Source organism: Tachypleus tridentatus, chromosome 12 (genome assembly GCF_004210375.1).
Source record: "Tachypleus tridentatus isolate NWPU-2018 chromosome 12, ASM421037v1, whole genome shotgun sequence".
NCBI classification, from domain to species: Eukaryota; Metazoa; Arthropoda; class Merostomata; order Xiphosura; family Limulidae; genus Tachypleus; species Tachypleus tridentatus.
Genome location: NC_134836.1, coordinates 65,004,116 through 65,021,792, shown reverse-complemented (window position 1 = coordinate 65,021,792; position 17,677 = coordinate 65,004,116). Strand labels below are relative to the sequence as shown.

The 17,677-nt window shown below is 29.7% G+C and overlaps 1 protein-coding gene across 6 annotated transcripts in view; it reads right to left on the bottom strand.

Moving 5' to 3' along the window:
- LOC143233438 (anoctamin-9-like) overlaps positions 1 to 13,483 on the bottom strand; it is a 71,930-nt gene extending 58,447 nt beyond the window's left edge. For 3 of the 6 annotated variants that reach the window (XR_013018150.1, XM_076469684.1, XM_076469685.1), the window contains exons 1-4: positions 7,891 to 7,921; positions 5,831 to 5,934; positions 2,320 to 2,386; positions 1,263 to 1,340 (exon numbers count right to left, since the gene is read on the bottom strand). Coding sequence is in view for 3 of the 6 variants with exons in the window: in XM_076469684.1 (XP_076325799.1) it covers positions 1,263 to 1,277 (15 nt within the window). In the remaining 3 variants the exon portion in view is untranslated. Of the gene's footprint in view, positions 1 to 1,262; positions 1,341 to 2,319; positions 2,443 to 3,654; positions 3,819 to 5,830; positions 5,935 to 7,890; positions 7,922 to 13,160 lie in introns of those variants that run through there. The other 3 variants (XR_013018149.1, XR_013018148.1, XM_076469683.1) reach the window with 3 other exon arrangements.
- Positions 13,484 to 17,677: the final 4,194 nt, after the last annotated feature.

The following is a 17,677-nucleotide window of genomic DNA, read 5'->3' as shown; positions in this document are numbered from 1 at the left end:
CCTTCATCAAAAAATCCAGTGTTTTACTAGTATGTGCATTCTACTACAGCTTGTGCATTCTCTAGTGTTTTTATTAAAAACAGCCACAACAAAATTAAGGGATTCTGACATTGCATATTGTTATTCAAGCCACTGTTGTTCATCATTACTCAAGTTTATTTCCCTGACAATAAATCACCAGATGACACCAAATGATTACCATAACAGATGTCACTATTCAATATCACATCAGTGATTCATTCTACTGTTTTTGTACTTCGCAGAAGTCACAAGTACTTTCAGTATTTATTACCACTGCATATATCACTCTTTCATATAACTATTGCAATTTTAAACAGGTAGTGGTAGTAAATGTAATTGCTATCAAAGTAAGCATGTTACTGTGTCTGTTTATGTTGCATGAACCTTTGCTGTATTATCTTAAAAAAAACATTATTCCATTATGATGAGATTCCTGATGGAAGCTAGTCATTAAATTTGTGATCATACAACCTTTGCTTTCACAATGGTCCTTTGAGAATAACTTTACAGTTTGTTTGTACCAGTAAATACGTTTATTCTCTTTTGCATATTTGTTAGTTATTTTTAATATGTGGTGGATGAGTGGAACATAAAGCAGAAACAACAGTATACTGTTAAAAAATATGTAACATTCAACAGAATTCACATGCACTTGTCAAGTTTAGAATATATTCTCTATAAATGAATATAAAGAAAAAACTCAAGTAACAATATAATTAAAACTCATTCTATACTATCAGAAAATAGAGAAACAACATGAATCAAAATGCAGAGACTGTATTGTCAAGCCTACAGCTACAGAAGTAAATAAATACAGCTGGAAGTAATGTCTGTATTATTTTCTTAAGCTATAATTCTCTCTTTCAACTCCATGCCTACAGTACTTATCAATTTTACTGGGGATAAAATAGTTTGTTTACTTTTCAAGAGTTGTCAGCTTGAAAATACAATTTTATATCTTGATTCAACTTTTCTGATGATCCTTACACCCCTTCCCAAATTAATAATTTTAATAATAATATACACATACACATACGTACGTATTCCTGTATATAGATAAGTTTCTCATTCCACCAAACACTGTTACTGTGTTAAATAAAGTCTTCATTACCTATTGAACCTATTTCTAAACTTCATTGTTCTCAAAATTGGTTCTTCTTTAAATCTGAAATCTTAAATATTCACATAGCTTTAGTGTACACACCTATATACTTCAAATTAATTCATAAATAAATACTCACAAGTAGTAACACCATATACCAAGAAAATATGGTGCACGGGACTCGTCTCTTCCAAATAGAAACACATGGTTCATTTACCTCTCACAGAAGCATTTAGAAAAACACATCAGTAAAAAAATAAGTAATAAATTTTTATTACTTGTAAGAAATAAAGTTCAAACACGTGGCCTTAGAAAAAGAACCAGAACTTATAAAAAAACTGTTGTAATATTCCTTCTGAAGTTCAATTTACATTATTTTCGAAGAGGATAATAAAACCACAACTTTGCTATTCGAACATCTAACCTGTTTGTTTGTTTATTAAAAAAAGCGACAAAATTTAAAGAACTTTAAATGATTTGCTTTGTTTTGAATTTAGCGCAAAGCTACACGAGGGCTATCTCCGCTAGTCGTCCCTAATTTAGCAGTATAAGACTAGAGGGAAGGCAGCTAGTAATCACCATCCACTGCTAATACTTAGGGTACTCTTTTAAGAACAAATAATGGGATTGACCTTCACATTATAATTATAATTACCTGGCAGCCAGGTCGGGAACTTTAAGTGAGAATATTTCAACCAAGCATAAAAGTTGACATTTTAAACTCTCAATCTCAAACAATGTTCTATAAAGATCTTTTAAACTTTTATTATTAACATCTATTTTTTATACTTTGCTATCTTTTAAACTGCATGTAGTGCAGTTATAATGAACTATTTTATCACCCTTTTTAAATTAAACCTTAGAAGACCATTTACCCAAAATAACTGAATTTTTCAAGAATAAGGCATTATTTTAAGTTTACTCATTTTCAATTATTTTAAGAAAGAATTCATACAAAAGATACATAGCTTGTAAATTTTGTTTGACAGAGTATATTTAGTTACAGTTTTGTTGTAAATCCAACACCAAACACTTTTACTGTCATCATAAAACTTACAATCTGATAATCAGCTACAACACTGTAAAATCATCATTAAAAGAAAGACAAAACTACACAAATGGTGGGAAAAACTGGACAAAAAATCAGATTTTTTGTTTTGATGTTTATTATAAATTGATAATAGTGATGTTCTTACCCCTGTAATAAAGTTTCCTTTTCTTTACTGTTGATAACTGAGCTAAATATTCTGGCCTTAGATGTTCCTGGTGATATAAAAACAAACCACATCATGATCAACAGTTCAGGTAAGACATCATATCTGTGTGTTAAGAAATTTACATTTTTTTTTAAACATGTATTTTTGAGAAACTTTTTAAAAAGAATACCTCTAGGGAACATTCAAACATTATTTTAATAAGCCAAAGTTTGAAAAGATGTTTAAAGGGAAATACTAGAGAGTAGCCATACATATCATACTGAAAACAAGCAAAGTTAAAATTCCTGAGCACCCAATCAAGGCAGGAAAACAAGGTCATTAATCCTCTCACATCACATGCGAGATTTCAGTTATGGAAGTTTGAAGTCTTAAATGTGAAGCAAATTTGATGTGCTCTATGTTGGTTTGAAATTAAGGCCATTTCAAGTTTTGCAGATATACAATGTTGGACGTTATTATGTTTTTTGCTATGGGCATCCATTACTACACATCTCATGAGGATTTTCTTAGTGAGTTACTTTCCCAAAATTCAGGTCCTTTGTAAAGGTCAGTTTTATATTACTAGATATGGTAACATGAGCACACATGCACCGGGTCATTGTAACTTCTATACTGTTATCCAGGCACAGTCGAAAGAACAATATAATAAAATAATAAATATATATACACACACACACACAGAGGGTGGACAAGAAAAGTGGCCCTGTTATAAATGCCGTTAATTTGTTATATATTTTAATAGATAACAGAAAAACAGAAAACACGAGATCTATTCAAACATGATATCAAATAAATTAACAACATTATTAAGGGAAAGGCACTTTTTTGTGCTCCTCTTGTATATAAATGTATAATGTTATCAAATTTAAACTATTTTATATGTGTTATAATTATAATTATATATGTGTTATAATGTGTTATTCTAGAATGAAAAAAAGGCATTATTTATAGTGGTCAAATCTATCAAGTCCATGCAGAGTTTCATAAGTAAAAATAACAGACAAAACATTAAGTTTTTTTCTTTACAAAAATGTTTGATAATTATCTGGAAGTTATAAAAACTTTGTATGTGAAATTTGAACATTTTCTGATGCATACAAGTATTTTTAATCTTAAAATCAAAATTACTATGCATGTTGGATAGTCAACATGCAAAAAGAAAATAGGCACAATAAACACATTACTTTAAAAAAGTATTAAAACTGAATAACAAAAGATTTGATATTTTGTGTATGAAAGGTCTAACAGAGTCTGAAGAAGAGAATATTATTTATTCCTCTTCAGCATTAATGTGTAAATCTATATAATACTGACCCCAGAGTGACATAAACACAGCAAGAAATACAGCAGCAACATTGTCGAAAAGATGAGTTATTTTTGCAAAAGTGAACGTCTGGCCTAATCTTCCGTATCTATATCCTTCTACGTCACACCATGGACATAAAATAGCGTCCTTGTAGTCTTCACAAATGTCCTTACTGTAAAACCAAATGCATTTTAGTTTTAAGTCTATAGAATAAACACAGTACAGCTAGACATCCAAATCAACCATAATATACAACTATCAATTTCAATGATAATGCCACATAAAATAACTGATTCACTGAAATTATGTTTAACTCAATTTATCACAAAAATTATTTAAAATAATTTAAGGTAAATTAATGGTTCAAAACATATCAACCAATAAAAAATTAATGGTTCCAATTATTATTATTTGCAATTATTCCAGATACAAATGGCTTGTGTGAAAATAATTAATTAGCTAAACACTGATTAATTAGTCCAGTTGATTAATCACATACCACTTTCCATCAATCACATAGCTCTAAGTAACTGATTTATCTGAGGTATAATTTTATCTTTTTTCTCCCCCTTATTCATACCTGTGAGCATCACCCAACAAGGTAAAGCACCCATACAGAAAACACAACACTCCTACTAATGAAGCTGAAATCAGCATACAGGTGTAAAATCCAAGCCAAGCAAAGTACAGGCCAATCTTAACTCCAAAATACTCCCAGACAAAATTGACAGGAACAAACACTGAAGTGATTTGTATCAAACAAAATATAGTGGATACAATAACTAATGAGATACTCCAAAAATCAATCCTTATGAATTTATTTTTATAAAGATTTGTCTCAATTTTAAACTCTGACTAGTATGAGAGCAAGGTGATTTTCATGCTAAAATTAATAAAATTTATATATCTTTAATATTTCAGTTTCCAAATTTCATTTGCAGAGTTTCTAGAATCTTCTAATTCAATATCAAGTTATTTTTGGTAAAAATTTACATGTTATGCATTATTTTCTCTACCCTTACACCACATGAGCTTAGGCCACTGTAACCACACCAAAACAAAATATGAAATAACATTTTTCCTTTCTAAAATCCCTGCAAATTACAATAGAAGCTTATCATTATTTATCCTGACTATTGTCAGGCTTGTATCAGTTAAATATGACAACTTTCTATATACTAAGCCTACGTAACAAGCTAGGAATCACCTTGTATACACTTGGTTCAAATTACAGCATAAAATTATGTAACACACACGATCTTCATATGTATATACAAATATTTCAAATAAATGAATCTATTTCTTCATTTATATTTTCTCATGTCACCTAATAAGTTTTTTTTTTTTACTTTTATAACAAACAAAATATGTACATATAAAATAACACAAATCTAGTACTTAATTGTGAATGCTGTAATTTCTTTTGTTGTCAAAAACTTTAAGTGTTGAAAGATGCTAACCCAAATTTTCACTGGGCTGTTTTTGATTTTTTTCCCAAATTATTTATTAATTTCAAATATATACTTTAGAGCACAAACAGTAATAAACACAAAGCATACAATGTTCTATAATTATTACAATTTACCTGGTTTTCTAACCAAACATTGTGCATTAAAACAATTTCCTATAACATTATGTTATGTATTAGGAAAATCTGCAAGTCTGAAAGTTGTATTCAATCTCAGTCAATCAAATACAAGTGAAAAGACTACCTAAGTTCAGCAACTTAGAACAAACAAGTGCCATCACGTCATACAGAAATGACTAAGACGTTACAAATTAACATATTTTACTTTTGAAATTCAGATATTAAAACTATATTACATAATAGAAACATTTCATTAACTACATACCTATACTATTAGATCTACATCTATTTTAATTATTACCACATCTTTATAGAATTTCATAGCTCAATGAAAATAATACATTAGCAACACGAGAGAATTCTCTACCTCCTATCATGACTGACTCTCCTTATATATAATTATTGTATTTGGAATGATCTCTTTCAAAACACAACCAGTACGAATAAATTACCAACTGAGACTCTAAACATGACATACAAATATAAGATGTTTTTTTGGCAATTTCAATCTTTAGGCAATGCTCAAAACTTTTATAAAGTTTCTTTTTATATTAAATAAATAAATTCTGTCCAGGTAATTAATTATTAACACTCACTTGATGTCATCAAGAGGTTTTTTTTTATATATTGTCGAAAATGAAGCCCAGTTGTTCATTAACCATTTCCGAGGAGCTTTTTCATCTGAAGAATCACATTCCCCCTAATAATACATCAAAGTGAATTATCAACATAACTATTATTTTACTGTCACAAATTCATCAAACCTGATATAATACACACTCGCTGTACAAATAACTGTAAACAATACTTTTAACATATGAAAAATTGTACTTTCACAATACTTTATCAGCATCAAGCACACTTGAAAAGACGAATCCAATAAGTTAACTGAAAGGAAAGGCAGCTTCATACACATTATCATTGTGAAAAAAATAGAAGAAAAACATGGTATAAATACATAAGAGATGAAATATTTAAATATAAAAAAATGTAGAGAGTGATTGCAATGACTTTTATTCGTCACTATATATCATATAATATATTGGAACCACGTATCATACGTAACAAATCCAAGCACACACGTCAAGTACTTTAGGGTTGCCAGTGACTAATTTTTTTTTAGTAGTTTAGGAAGCATATAACCATATTATTATTTACCAAATTTTCGTTTTCTTATTTTGATGAAATAAGGTTTCATTATACTGTTCTGCTGAACCATTGAAAACAGGATTCAAAATTAAAGCTTACAGAGAAATAAAAGAAACTCATTGGATTGCTAATCTAAATACTGTTCAACCTTTTGGACTTCATCTAGAACCTGGAATCAATGATCTTCATTCAGTGGTTTCATCTTTGTCAAAAAAAATATTTTTTTTCTTTCCTTATTTCTCCTTCTATCATGAAAGCTGAACTTTTGTTTTTTTTATATAATCTATATAAAATAATCCTGAGCACTTTATAAAGTGGACCTTTGTCTTTAGAAGAAAACATTCACAGAAAAAAAAAAGTCCACCTTTCAAAAGTGGTCACACTTTATGGTTATTATTTTGTGTCGAGTCTTCTTGAACCCATGTGTTTTTTATTAAAATCATGAAAACTGTATGAATAGTGTATTTTAGTTTCTGCTCATACACTCACCTAATATTTATATAGGAAACTTTAAAACATGCATGTACGACAATACTGATTAATTCTTGTGAATTATTCAGCTAGATGTGTAACACAGTTGATCATCTCTGGGGCTTAATCTTAAAGAAGATTTGTGCATCTATACAGTAACTGTTTGAAATGCTGATAACAACACAAGGGGATATCTGTGCCCACCATAAGTATTAAAACCAGGTTTCTAATACTGTAAGCCTGCAGATATAAAGAAATATAACAATTACAAATGGTGTAATGCATGTCACATGAAAGTTAGTGAATGCATTAGTTCTCTTTCTATTGTAAATGTAAGATATGAAGGGCTTTAAATACAAAGTACAAGTGAAAACACTTATGATCTCTCTTTCTCTAAACAGACAGTCATGTCATACAATGGTTTTCATGCATCTTACTGGTAACGTAGAGTAGTGGATTCATCCTTTCCAATAATAAAAAAGTCCAAGAGTTGGAGCTAAGTGACACTGATTAGCTATTTTCTCTCTAGTTTCTCACTTAAAAATAATGGATGGCTAATCAAATAGTTCTCAAGCACATTTTCACTATATTAATAAATAACCAGCATATAATTTACAAAAATGTATAGTTAGTGCTTAACAACACATTTTCAACAAATGTAATTTACATACATATCCTATTTTTTAATAATCTGATCAAGCTGGTATTGGGTATAGTTAAACATGATGTAGTCTAATGCAATGTATAACCACATGGTGTTTGTGCTATATAAAAAAAAACAGTTTGTAAACTACTAAATTTATTTGAGAATTAGTTTAGACTAATAAAATCTACCATTACATAACTAGGATAAAAAGCATCAAATGGAATTTACTTTAGGTGTTTCAATTTATTTATACACCAGTTTGAATCACTGGTCTCAAATTTTATAGCTGTAAAAACTCTGATAACAACTGTCATGACAGACAAAACGTATTTACCGATTGAACCGAAAAACTGATAATTGTACACATGAAAATCATTTGATAAAATTCACTGTTTAATTGCACATATCCTGAAAAACACAGAACCCTGGAAGTGAAAAGCATGGGTTTTGTGGCTGACCCCTTACTGCAAGTCCATAAGTTCACGATACATCTACCATTCAGGAGAAAACCCTTTCAATCTTCTCAATAATCTAAAAATAATTACAATATTACTTTCTAGTGCAACTGTTTGCAAAATCAACTGCTACATCACCACCCACTGCCAAGTCTTAGGTTACTCTTTTACCAACAAACAGTGTGACTGATCTTTACAATACAAGTTCCCTACAGTCAACAGGAAGAACAAGGTTAACAGTTCTTATAAGATAGAATCTGTAGTTTTCTTTAGTTCTATTTTATAACTTTTTATAAGGATGGAGATTAGGAATTTTAATAAGTAGAAATGTGTGGTTTCATTTCTAATTCAAAAAAATTAAGGGCAACTGCCCAGTAAAAACAAGTGTTTACACTTTATTTGCACCATTTGATAACAACATTAAACCCCACTGTTAATATCCATTAAACCAGTGGTTCCCAACCAAAATTTTAATATGTTCTTGCACCCCTCACAGTAATTATTTATTTAAGAATAAAAATGAAGGTGGCCAAAACAAATTTTTATAATTAGTTTTTAATGATATATAAACAAAAACAAAACATTTCGAAATGAAAAAATATTACAACAAACTAAAAGTTGCATAAACCCTACATGGCCTACAAAAAAATAAATTTTCATCCATGCATGAAATTTCTTTGAATTTGGAATGTTCAAATATTCATAAGCCAATTTAAATTTAATGACTCTTTTGTTCCTCTTTATTTCTTACAAGTTTTTCAAAGCATGGCACAATTTTTGAATATGTCGGACAGTACTCTTGATATAAACAAACAAAAATTGAAATGTTATCTCGCACCTCCAAGGGATACGAGCACCTCTGGTTGGGAACCATTGCATTAAACACTAATGTCATTCAAATACAATATCAGTGTTTTAATATTAAAAATCATGCATCAGGTAACTCTCACATTTACATATGTATTTCAGAAAGTCATCACATTAACACCACAGATGTTAATAATATTGTGTAGTGATTATAATTTTGGTAGGTATATTGAATCCTTGTAAAAGTAAGACCAAGAAATAAATTTGGTTTAAATTTCATACACATGTATAACTACATCCACAAATACTTGATTAAAACTTTATATATATACATATACAATTTAGTTTTTAGATGACAAATCTATGCAGCAAACAACAGTATATTATACAGAATTGAAACTTTATTTGTGTCAAATAGAAATATTAACACTAAAGAACTACTCTAAATTACTAATTTGGTGTTTAGATCTTGATACAATATCGGAATATTCTTTCAAGTTGGAACTAACAAATGTTGTATTACCCCAAGACATTTTGAATAAATGGTTGGATGTTATAAACCACACACACCATTGATAGCATCATTGCAACAAAATAATAATGGGAAATATAATGTAATTACAAACATCGTAAAATATAACCAATGTCCATTTTCCTTATTGGCTATGTACTTTCAATAAAAGTATCAGCTTTAATTACTCTTTTTTATGACTGTCTTTTCTCTTTCTTTTTCCAACCAAATCCTTCAGCTTTCCTAACAATGTTATATTAGAAACTGGTGATGAGAAAATCCATATATAATTTAATTTTACCATGATTTAAGCCATAACTGCATTAGCCAATTAACTCTAAGGTCTCATTTTAATAGCCTTCATTTATATTTACATTATACAATTGGCATGTTTCTCAAACAATTATTTAATGAAAGGGTATAACTGTTAACGAAACTGGTATCTTAACTGTCAATAAGTTTACACTAAATGCCTTAAAAACGCATTCATTCAGTTTATTAACACATAAAATTATGTACAATTAGAAGATGTTTCACAGATAATATTCAATTCTACAAAAATATGTCTGACATATATAAATCTAAATTTTTCAACCTTTTTATCACACTCATTTTTATTACTCACATAATGCATATAATGTTTACACACACACATGGACAAAAAGCAAAATCAACTAGCAAAAGTAAATATACCCCACAATTTAAAAAATCAAGAAACCATATCAGGCTGCATATCACATATTCCCAACATCAGCAGAAAAATAACCAACATTTGGCAAAAAACTAGCAACAAAATATGACATTCAAGTTAATACCAAATTTATTCACATAACTAAGGTCTATACTATATAAAAACTACACTGACAAATATAACACCAATATTATAAAATACAATGTGATAACTGCCATGACTTCTATGTTGGAAAAACAAGTATAAAAATGGAAACCAGATTCAACTAACATAAAAAGTCACCTTCACATTTTTTAAATACTGCAACTCAAATAAACACAACATAACCATAGAAAACACCCAAACCATAAATAAACAAACAAACAAATGCAAAATTTGTTTTGTTAATGGAAACCAGATTCAACAAACAAAAAAATGTCACCTTCACATTTTTTAAATACTGCAAATCAAATAAACACAACATAACCATAGAAAACACCCAAACCATAAATAAACAAACAAATGCAAAATTAAAGAAGCCTTCCCAAACAATAACTTAAGCACAAAATGAAGGTGGTCCTTTGTGTTGGTTTATATCTAAGTATAATCAATCATCTAAACACACCCTCTACATTCCTACACTCAGTTACACAACCACCTTCAAACATGTAGTCAGCTACTGGTCAATAACCCTTTCTTTCTTTGTGAACAAGAAGATAACTAACGAAAGTCGAAACATTGTTTGTTTTTCAATATATAATTTTCTCTACAAGTGAGTTTGTCTCGTCATGACAGAATATGTGATTTGGATTGTCTACCAATCCATTTCCTACTCAGAAGAAGATGAAGGGTCATTCAATGGTCAAATCATCCAGAGGTGACCCCCACAGAATGCCTTAAAAAAAATTCAAGTGCTCATCTACCCATATCATGAAAAATTGCCAAAGATTAGATCAATATCTCTAATAGTTTCTGACTTACATCTCTGTAAAATTTAATTTTTTGGGGGGCAAATTCATTTTTTTGGGCAACTTTGGCAGCTTAAACCAGGTGGTAGAAGGTTGATATTTGCTACACAGACTGAATTAATCTCACAGAATTCAACAATGGTCTCAAACCAAGTTTATCTCTCTTATAATTTACATTGTAAGGTAGTAAAATGACCTGAAACCCCAAAATCCTAAAAAACATTGGTTTATGTAATAAGCCATTGCTCTAAGACTTAATATGGTACAAAGCTGATTTTTTTTTCTAATTTCCTATAACATATCAGTTGAAAAATCAGCAATTGTTGTAATTAAAGGTCTGTTAGATCTGTAAAAACATTTAGCTGCATGTAACTTATGATTTTGCTAAAAATAGCCCTACTTCAGGCCACAGTTTGACCATGTCACCAATTACTCAACCATTTCAGATTTTTACCATATATTCTTACATCTGTGAGTATGATCTACAAAACAAATCAGGATAGTTATAAATTTTTTTTAAAGTATCCTCTGAACATACATTTTTTATTTAAAAAAAAAATTAAGTTCAGGTGTGTTATTGTGTGCAAACATATCCATACATATACAAACATATTTGAAAATACCTGTCAGAATTGTATGAATCCCACTGAAATATTTTCACCCTTTCACAATGTCAAAATGAAGTTGTAAGAAACAAGAAAGAATTAATTCATTTCTGAACATGTTTATTGGCATAACTAGTTAGATGGCAATGCAAATATATTATATATGCATTACAGTTATGCAGATATGGCTGAGTTTAAGATTCATAATATAATAAATACAAAGGAAAATCAGACAAAAACACAGTGCTACAACAAGGGATAACTGAGAAAGATTACAGTCACACCAATCATGACAATGAAATGATTCAAAAACTGCTTTTGCAATAAATTAGCCTTCACAATATCAAATAAACATTGCTTTGTTCAGACAGCTTGAATAAATTTCTGAAATTCGAGTTTAATTATGCTGAAATCACTTTGACTTAGAACATAGTGGCAAGAACTACTGCCTTGCACAGTAGGTGCACTTATCAGACAAAGAATATGTTAGCAACGACTCCAGCTTTCATCTTTGCAGACCATGAGAACAGTTTCTTAATTTCTTCATAAATGACACCAACACATCGAAATGTTCATCTAATCTATCTTTATGCATGCCACATATTTCCCTGGCTGATAATTGTCATTCCTATCATAAGACCCTATTTGAGCTGCTGCAGCATCACTTTCACTGCTACTACCAACAGTTACAATTGTGTACACATCTGATAGCCTTCTCATCATTGTTGGTAGAGTGGGGAATTAAGCTATGATGTGACCTAATACCTGCTGCAGTTTTGCATTTTTCATAGCCTCAAATAGATCAAACTTTATACACTTCTGCAGGACTGATTCCTGATTGACAAGAAAGACCTGAAAGTGGTCCTTTGCCCAAAAAATTTATTATTTTACACAACCTTGATTTTTTTGAAGATCATGTTCAGAGATGTAAGAATATATGGTAAAGGCTGATTAGAATATTTCAATGGGATTCTTAAATTATTGCAAAATTGTATGGATATATTTGTACACAGTTTTTTTTTCAAGTAAACAACAACTCAAAAGGTAGATTGAACACCATCCTGACTTTTTTTTGTAGATCATATTCAGAGATGTAAGAATATATGGTACATAACTGAAAAGGCTGAATAACTGGTGACATGGTCAAACTGTGACCTGAAGTAGGGCTATTTTTAGCTAAATCATGCAACTACATTTTTTTACCGGAGACCTAATGAACTTTTATGTACAACGGATTTATCAACGGATATGTTTTGGGAAATTTGAAAAGAAAATTTAGCTTTGTATCACATTAAGTCTTAGAGCTATGGCTTATCAAATAAACCAATGTTTTTTTTACAACTTTGGGTTTTCAGGAGATTTTAGAACCTCACAACTGACACCTAAAAGAAAAACCAATAATGAAGAAATTGCAAAGCAAAAGAGTGTAAAAGTTCATTTTTTTAAGATTTCAGTTTCGGTTTTAACCGAAGTTTTTGTTTCTTTCAAACCCAAACTGAAACCTAACAGAAAACACTAGAAAGAGAAAACGTGCGATTGGAACCGGAATATCATTTTAATATCTTACACTTTAGAATCTGAATCTATTTACATACTGTTTTGATGAGGTTTAGGGTTAGAATATAAAAATTTTCCTTTACTTACGTACGTATCACTTGGAGACTACTGGATCACGTTAACGTCAAAGAATTTTTGTGATATAACTTTAAACAGGTTGACAACACTTTGTGATATCTTAATTTTTGTTATAAACGTTTGTTTCATCGGATTTCGACCCTTTTTCAAATTACTTTTTCATTTCTTGCGGTCTTTTGATGACGTAACTCACATGTGAACATGCGTAAATATCAATAATTCTGGAAAACTAGTTTCTGATAAAACCTCAACTCGTTTATACTGAGGTGTACAGTAAAAAACAAGTTCGCTACATTAATTTAGAGAAATATCATTTTAATATCTTACACTTTAGAATCCTAATATACTGTTGTTTATTCCTAATATAATATTGTTTTGATGACGTAACGCACAGAAATAGTGAGCATGCGCACACTCAAATATATCAATAATTCTAGAAACCGTCAAAAAAACCGTGAAAGAAACACAAAAACTGCGGTTCAAACTGTAACTGAAACCTAAAAAAATAAAGTTTTATTAGAATATCTTACACTTTAGAATCCTAATATATTTATATACTGTTTTGATGACGTACTCATATAGCGTTAGGGTTTAGTGTTAGAATATAAAAATTTTGCTTCACATATCACGTTAAAACTTTTCGATCACGTTAACGTCAAAGAATTTTTGTGATATAACTTTAAACAGGCTGACAAAAGTTAGAAGTGGTAATAAACTTTTTCTTATAAACGTTTGTTTCATCGGATTTCGACCCTTTTTCAAATTACTTTTTCATTTCTTTCGGTCTTTTTGTTGACGTAACTCACATAACTCACACGTTATGCGTAAATATCAATAATTCTGGAAAACCTCAAAAAAAAAACCTCAACTCGTTACAGTAAAAAACAAATTGGCTACATTAATTTAGAGAAATATCATTTTGATATCTTGCACTTTACAATATTAATATACTGTTGTTTATTCCTAACATAATATTGTTTTGAAGAGTTAACGCACATAAATTGTTGTAAACAACTGAGCATGCGTAGATTCAAATATATCGATAATTCTGGAAAACCGTAAAAGAAACAAAAATCCTATGAAAATGAACTTTTTCTTTCAAATCGAAACTGAAACCTATTAATGTAGAAATTCAAAAGAAAAAACCAGTAATGAAGCATTATTAAGGAAAATACTGTTTTTCCTTCAGGTTTTACTTTTAATTTGAAAGAAACAGAAACTACGGTTCAAATCGAAACTGAAACCTAAAAAAATAAACTTTTAAAAGAATATGATTTTAATATCTTACACTTTAGTATATTTATATACTGTTTTGAAGACGTAACGCACATAAATTGTTGTAGACAACAGCAAGTGAGCATGCGTAGATTCAAATACATCAATAATTCTGGAAAACCGAAAAAGAAACAACAAAACCTAAGAAAATGAACTTTTTCTTTCAAATCGAAACTGCAATTAAATTTCAGTTTATTCACCTGTATTCGAAAGCAATACCCTTTCAAAGTTTATTTTTTAGGTTTTCAACGGTATTTTTTATTTCTTTCAAATCGAAACCAAAACCTAAAAGGAAAACTATTAATAAAGCAATTCTAAAGGAAAATACTGTTTTACTCTCAAGATGAAAGAAACAGTAACTACGGTTCAAATCGAAACAAAAACATAAGAAAATAAACTTTTAATTATTTTTCGTACTAATTTCTTCAGTACTCCAATCTCTTTCAAATCGAAACAGAAACTTAAAATTAAAATCACTAATAAAGAAATACGAAAGCAATATCTTTTCATAGTTAAAACAAGCTAATTACGACTAGAAACGCTTAAAACCGGTCTAAATGACGATTTCTTTACACATAAAACAGTGTAAAAACAAGGAAATTGAAACAACAAACGATTAAAACCGGTCTAAAACACAAATTCTAATAATACATAAAAAAAGTGAAAAACAAGTTAATTCAGATTAAATTAATTCTTAAAACAGATTAAAAAGACGAATTCTCGTAAAACACTGGAAACAGCATAAAAACAGTGTAAAAACAAACAAATTGACACTAGAAATGCTTAAAACCGGTCTAAGAAACCAGCATAAAACAGTTTAAAAACCAGACAATTGAGACAAGAAACGATTAAAACAGGTTTAAAAGACGAATTGTTATAAATCGCTGGAAACAGCATAAAAACAGTGTAAAAACATGGAAATTGAGAGTAGAACCGGTCTAAAAGACGAATTCTGGAAATACGAAGTAACACCATATAAACAGTGAAAAACAAGATAATTCAGACTAGAAACGCTTAAAACAGATTTAAAAGACGAATTCTTCTAAAATGCTAGAAACAGCATAAAAAAAATTGTAAAAAGCAACAAATTGAGATTACAAACAATTAAAAAAAGTCTAAAAGAACAATTCTTATAAAACGGTGAATATAGCAGAAAAACTACAAAAACAAGGAAATTAAGAGCGCTTAAAACCGGTCTAGAAAATTAATTCTTGTAAAACGCTGGAATCAACATAAAACAGTATAATAACTAGCAAATTGAAACGAAAAACGATTAAAACAGGTTTAAATGTTATAAATCGCTGGAAACAGCATAAAAACAATGTAAAAACATAGAAATTGAGAGTAGAAACGCTTAAAACGTTGAAACCAGCATAAAAGAAACCAGTTAAGAATTCTTGTAAAATGGTAAAATCAGAAAGAAACACAGAAGCATCCAAGAAGTTGAGATTACAAATACTTAAAACCGGTCTAAAAGACAAATTATTGTAAAACACTTGAAACAGCATGAAAAACCGGTCTAAGAAACCAATTCTTGTAAAACGTTGAAACCAGCATAAAACAGTTTAAAAACCAGACAATTCAGACAAGAAACAATTAAAACAGGTTTGAAAGACGAATTGTTATAAATCGCTGGAAATTGAGAGTAGAAACGCTTAAAAGCGGTTTAAAAGACGAATTCTGGAAATACGAAGGAACACCATAAAAGACGAAATGTTATAAATCGCTGGAAACACCATAAAAACAGTGAAAACCAAGATAATTCACACTAGAAACGCTTAAAACAGATTTAAAAGACTAATTCTTCTAAAATGGTGTTTCTACCATAAAAACAGTGTAAAAACAAACATATTGAGAGTAGAAACTCTTAAAACTGGTCTGAAAGCCGAATTCTCGTAAAACGCTGGAAACAGCATTAAAACACAGTAACAAATAGCAAATTGAGACTACAAATGCTTAAAACCGGACTAAAAGACGAATTCTAGAAATACGAAGAAACACCATAAAAACAAGTTAATTCAGACTAGAAACGCTTAAAACGGGTCTAAAAGACGAATTCCTGTAAAGCACTGGAAACAGCATGAAACAGTGTAAAAACCAGCAAATTGAGACTAGAAATGCTTAAAACCATTTTAGAAAATTAATTCTTCTAAAAAGCTGGAATCAACATAAAACAGTATAAAAGCTAGCAAATTCAGACAAGAAATGATTAAAACAGGTTTAAAAGACGAATTGTTATAAATCGCTGGAAATAGCATGAAAAAAGTGTTGAAACAACCAAATTGAGAGTAAAAACTCTTAAAACCGGTCTAAGAAAAGAATTCTTGTAAAACGCTGGAATCAACATAAAACAGTGTAAAAACCATGAAATTGAGACTAGAAATGCTCAAAACCGGTCTAAGAAACCAATTCTTATAAAATGTTGGAAACTGCATAAAAACAGTTTAAAAACATGGAAATTGAGATTAGAAACGCTTAAAACCGGTCTAAAAGACGAATTCTAGAAATACGAAGAAACACCATAGAAACAGTGAAAAACAATTTAATTCAGACTAGAAACGCTTAAAACAGATTTAAAATACGAATTCTTCTAAAATGGTGTTTCTACCATAAAAACAGTGTAAAAACAAACATATTGAGAGTAGAAACTCTTAAAACCGGTCTGAAAGCCGAATTCTCGTAAAACGCTGCTAACAGCATAAAAAAAGTGTAAAAACCAACAAATTGAGACTAGAAACAATTAGAATAGGTCTAAAAGAACTATTCTTGTAAAACGGTGAAAACAGCAGAAAAACTACCAAAACAAGGAAATTGATACCACAAACGCTTAAAACGGGTCTAGAAAATTAATTCTTGTAAAACGCTGGAATCAATATAAAACAGTGTAAAACTTGTAGTCTCACAAGCAAAGTGAAACTAGAAATGCTTAAAACCGGTCTAAAAGACGAATTCCTGTAAAGCACTGGAAACAGCATGAAACAGTGTAAAAACCAGCAAATTGAGACTAGAAATGCTTAAAACCATTTTAGAAAATTAATTCTTCTAAAACGCTGGAATCAACATAAAACAGTATGAAAACTATTAAATTCAGACAAGAAATGATTAAAACAGGTTTAAAAGACGAATTGTTATAAATCGCTGGAAATAGCATGAAAAAAGTGTTGAAACAACCAAATTGAGAGTAAAAACTCTTAAAACCGGTCTAAGAAAAGAATTCTTGTAAAACGCTGGAATCAACATAAAACAGTGTA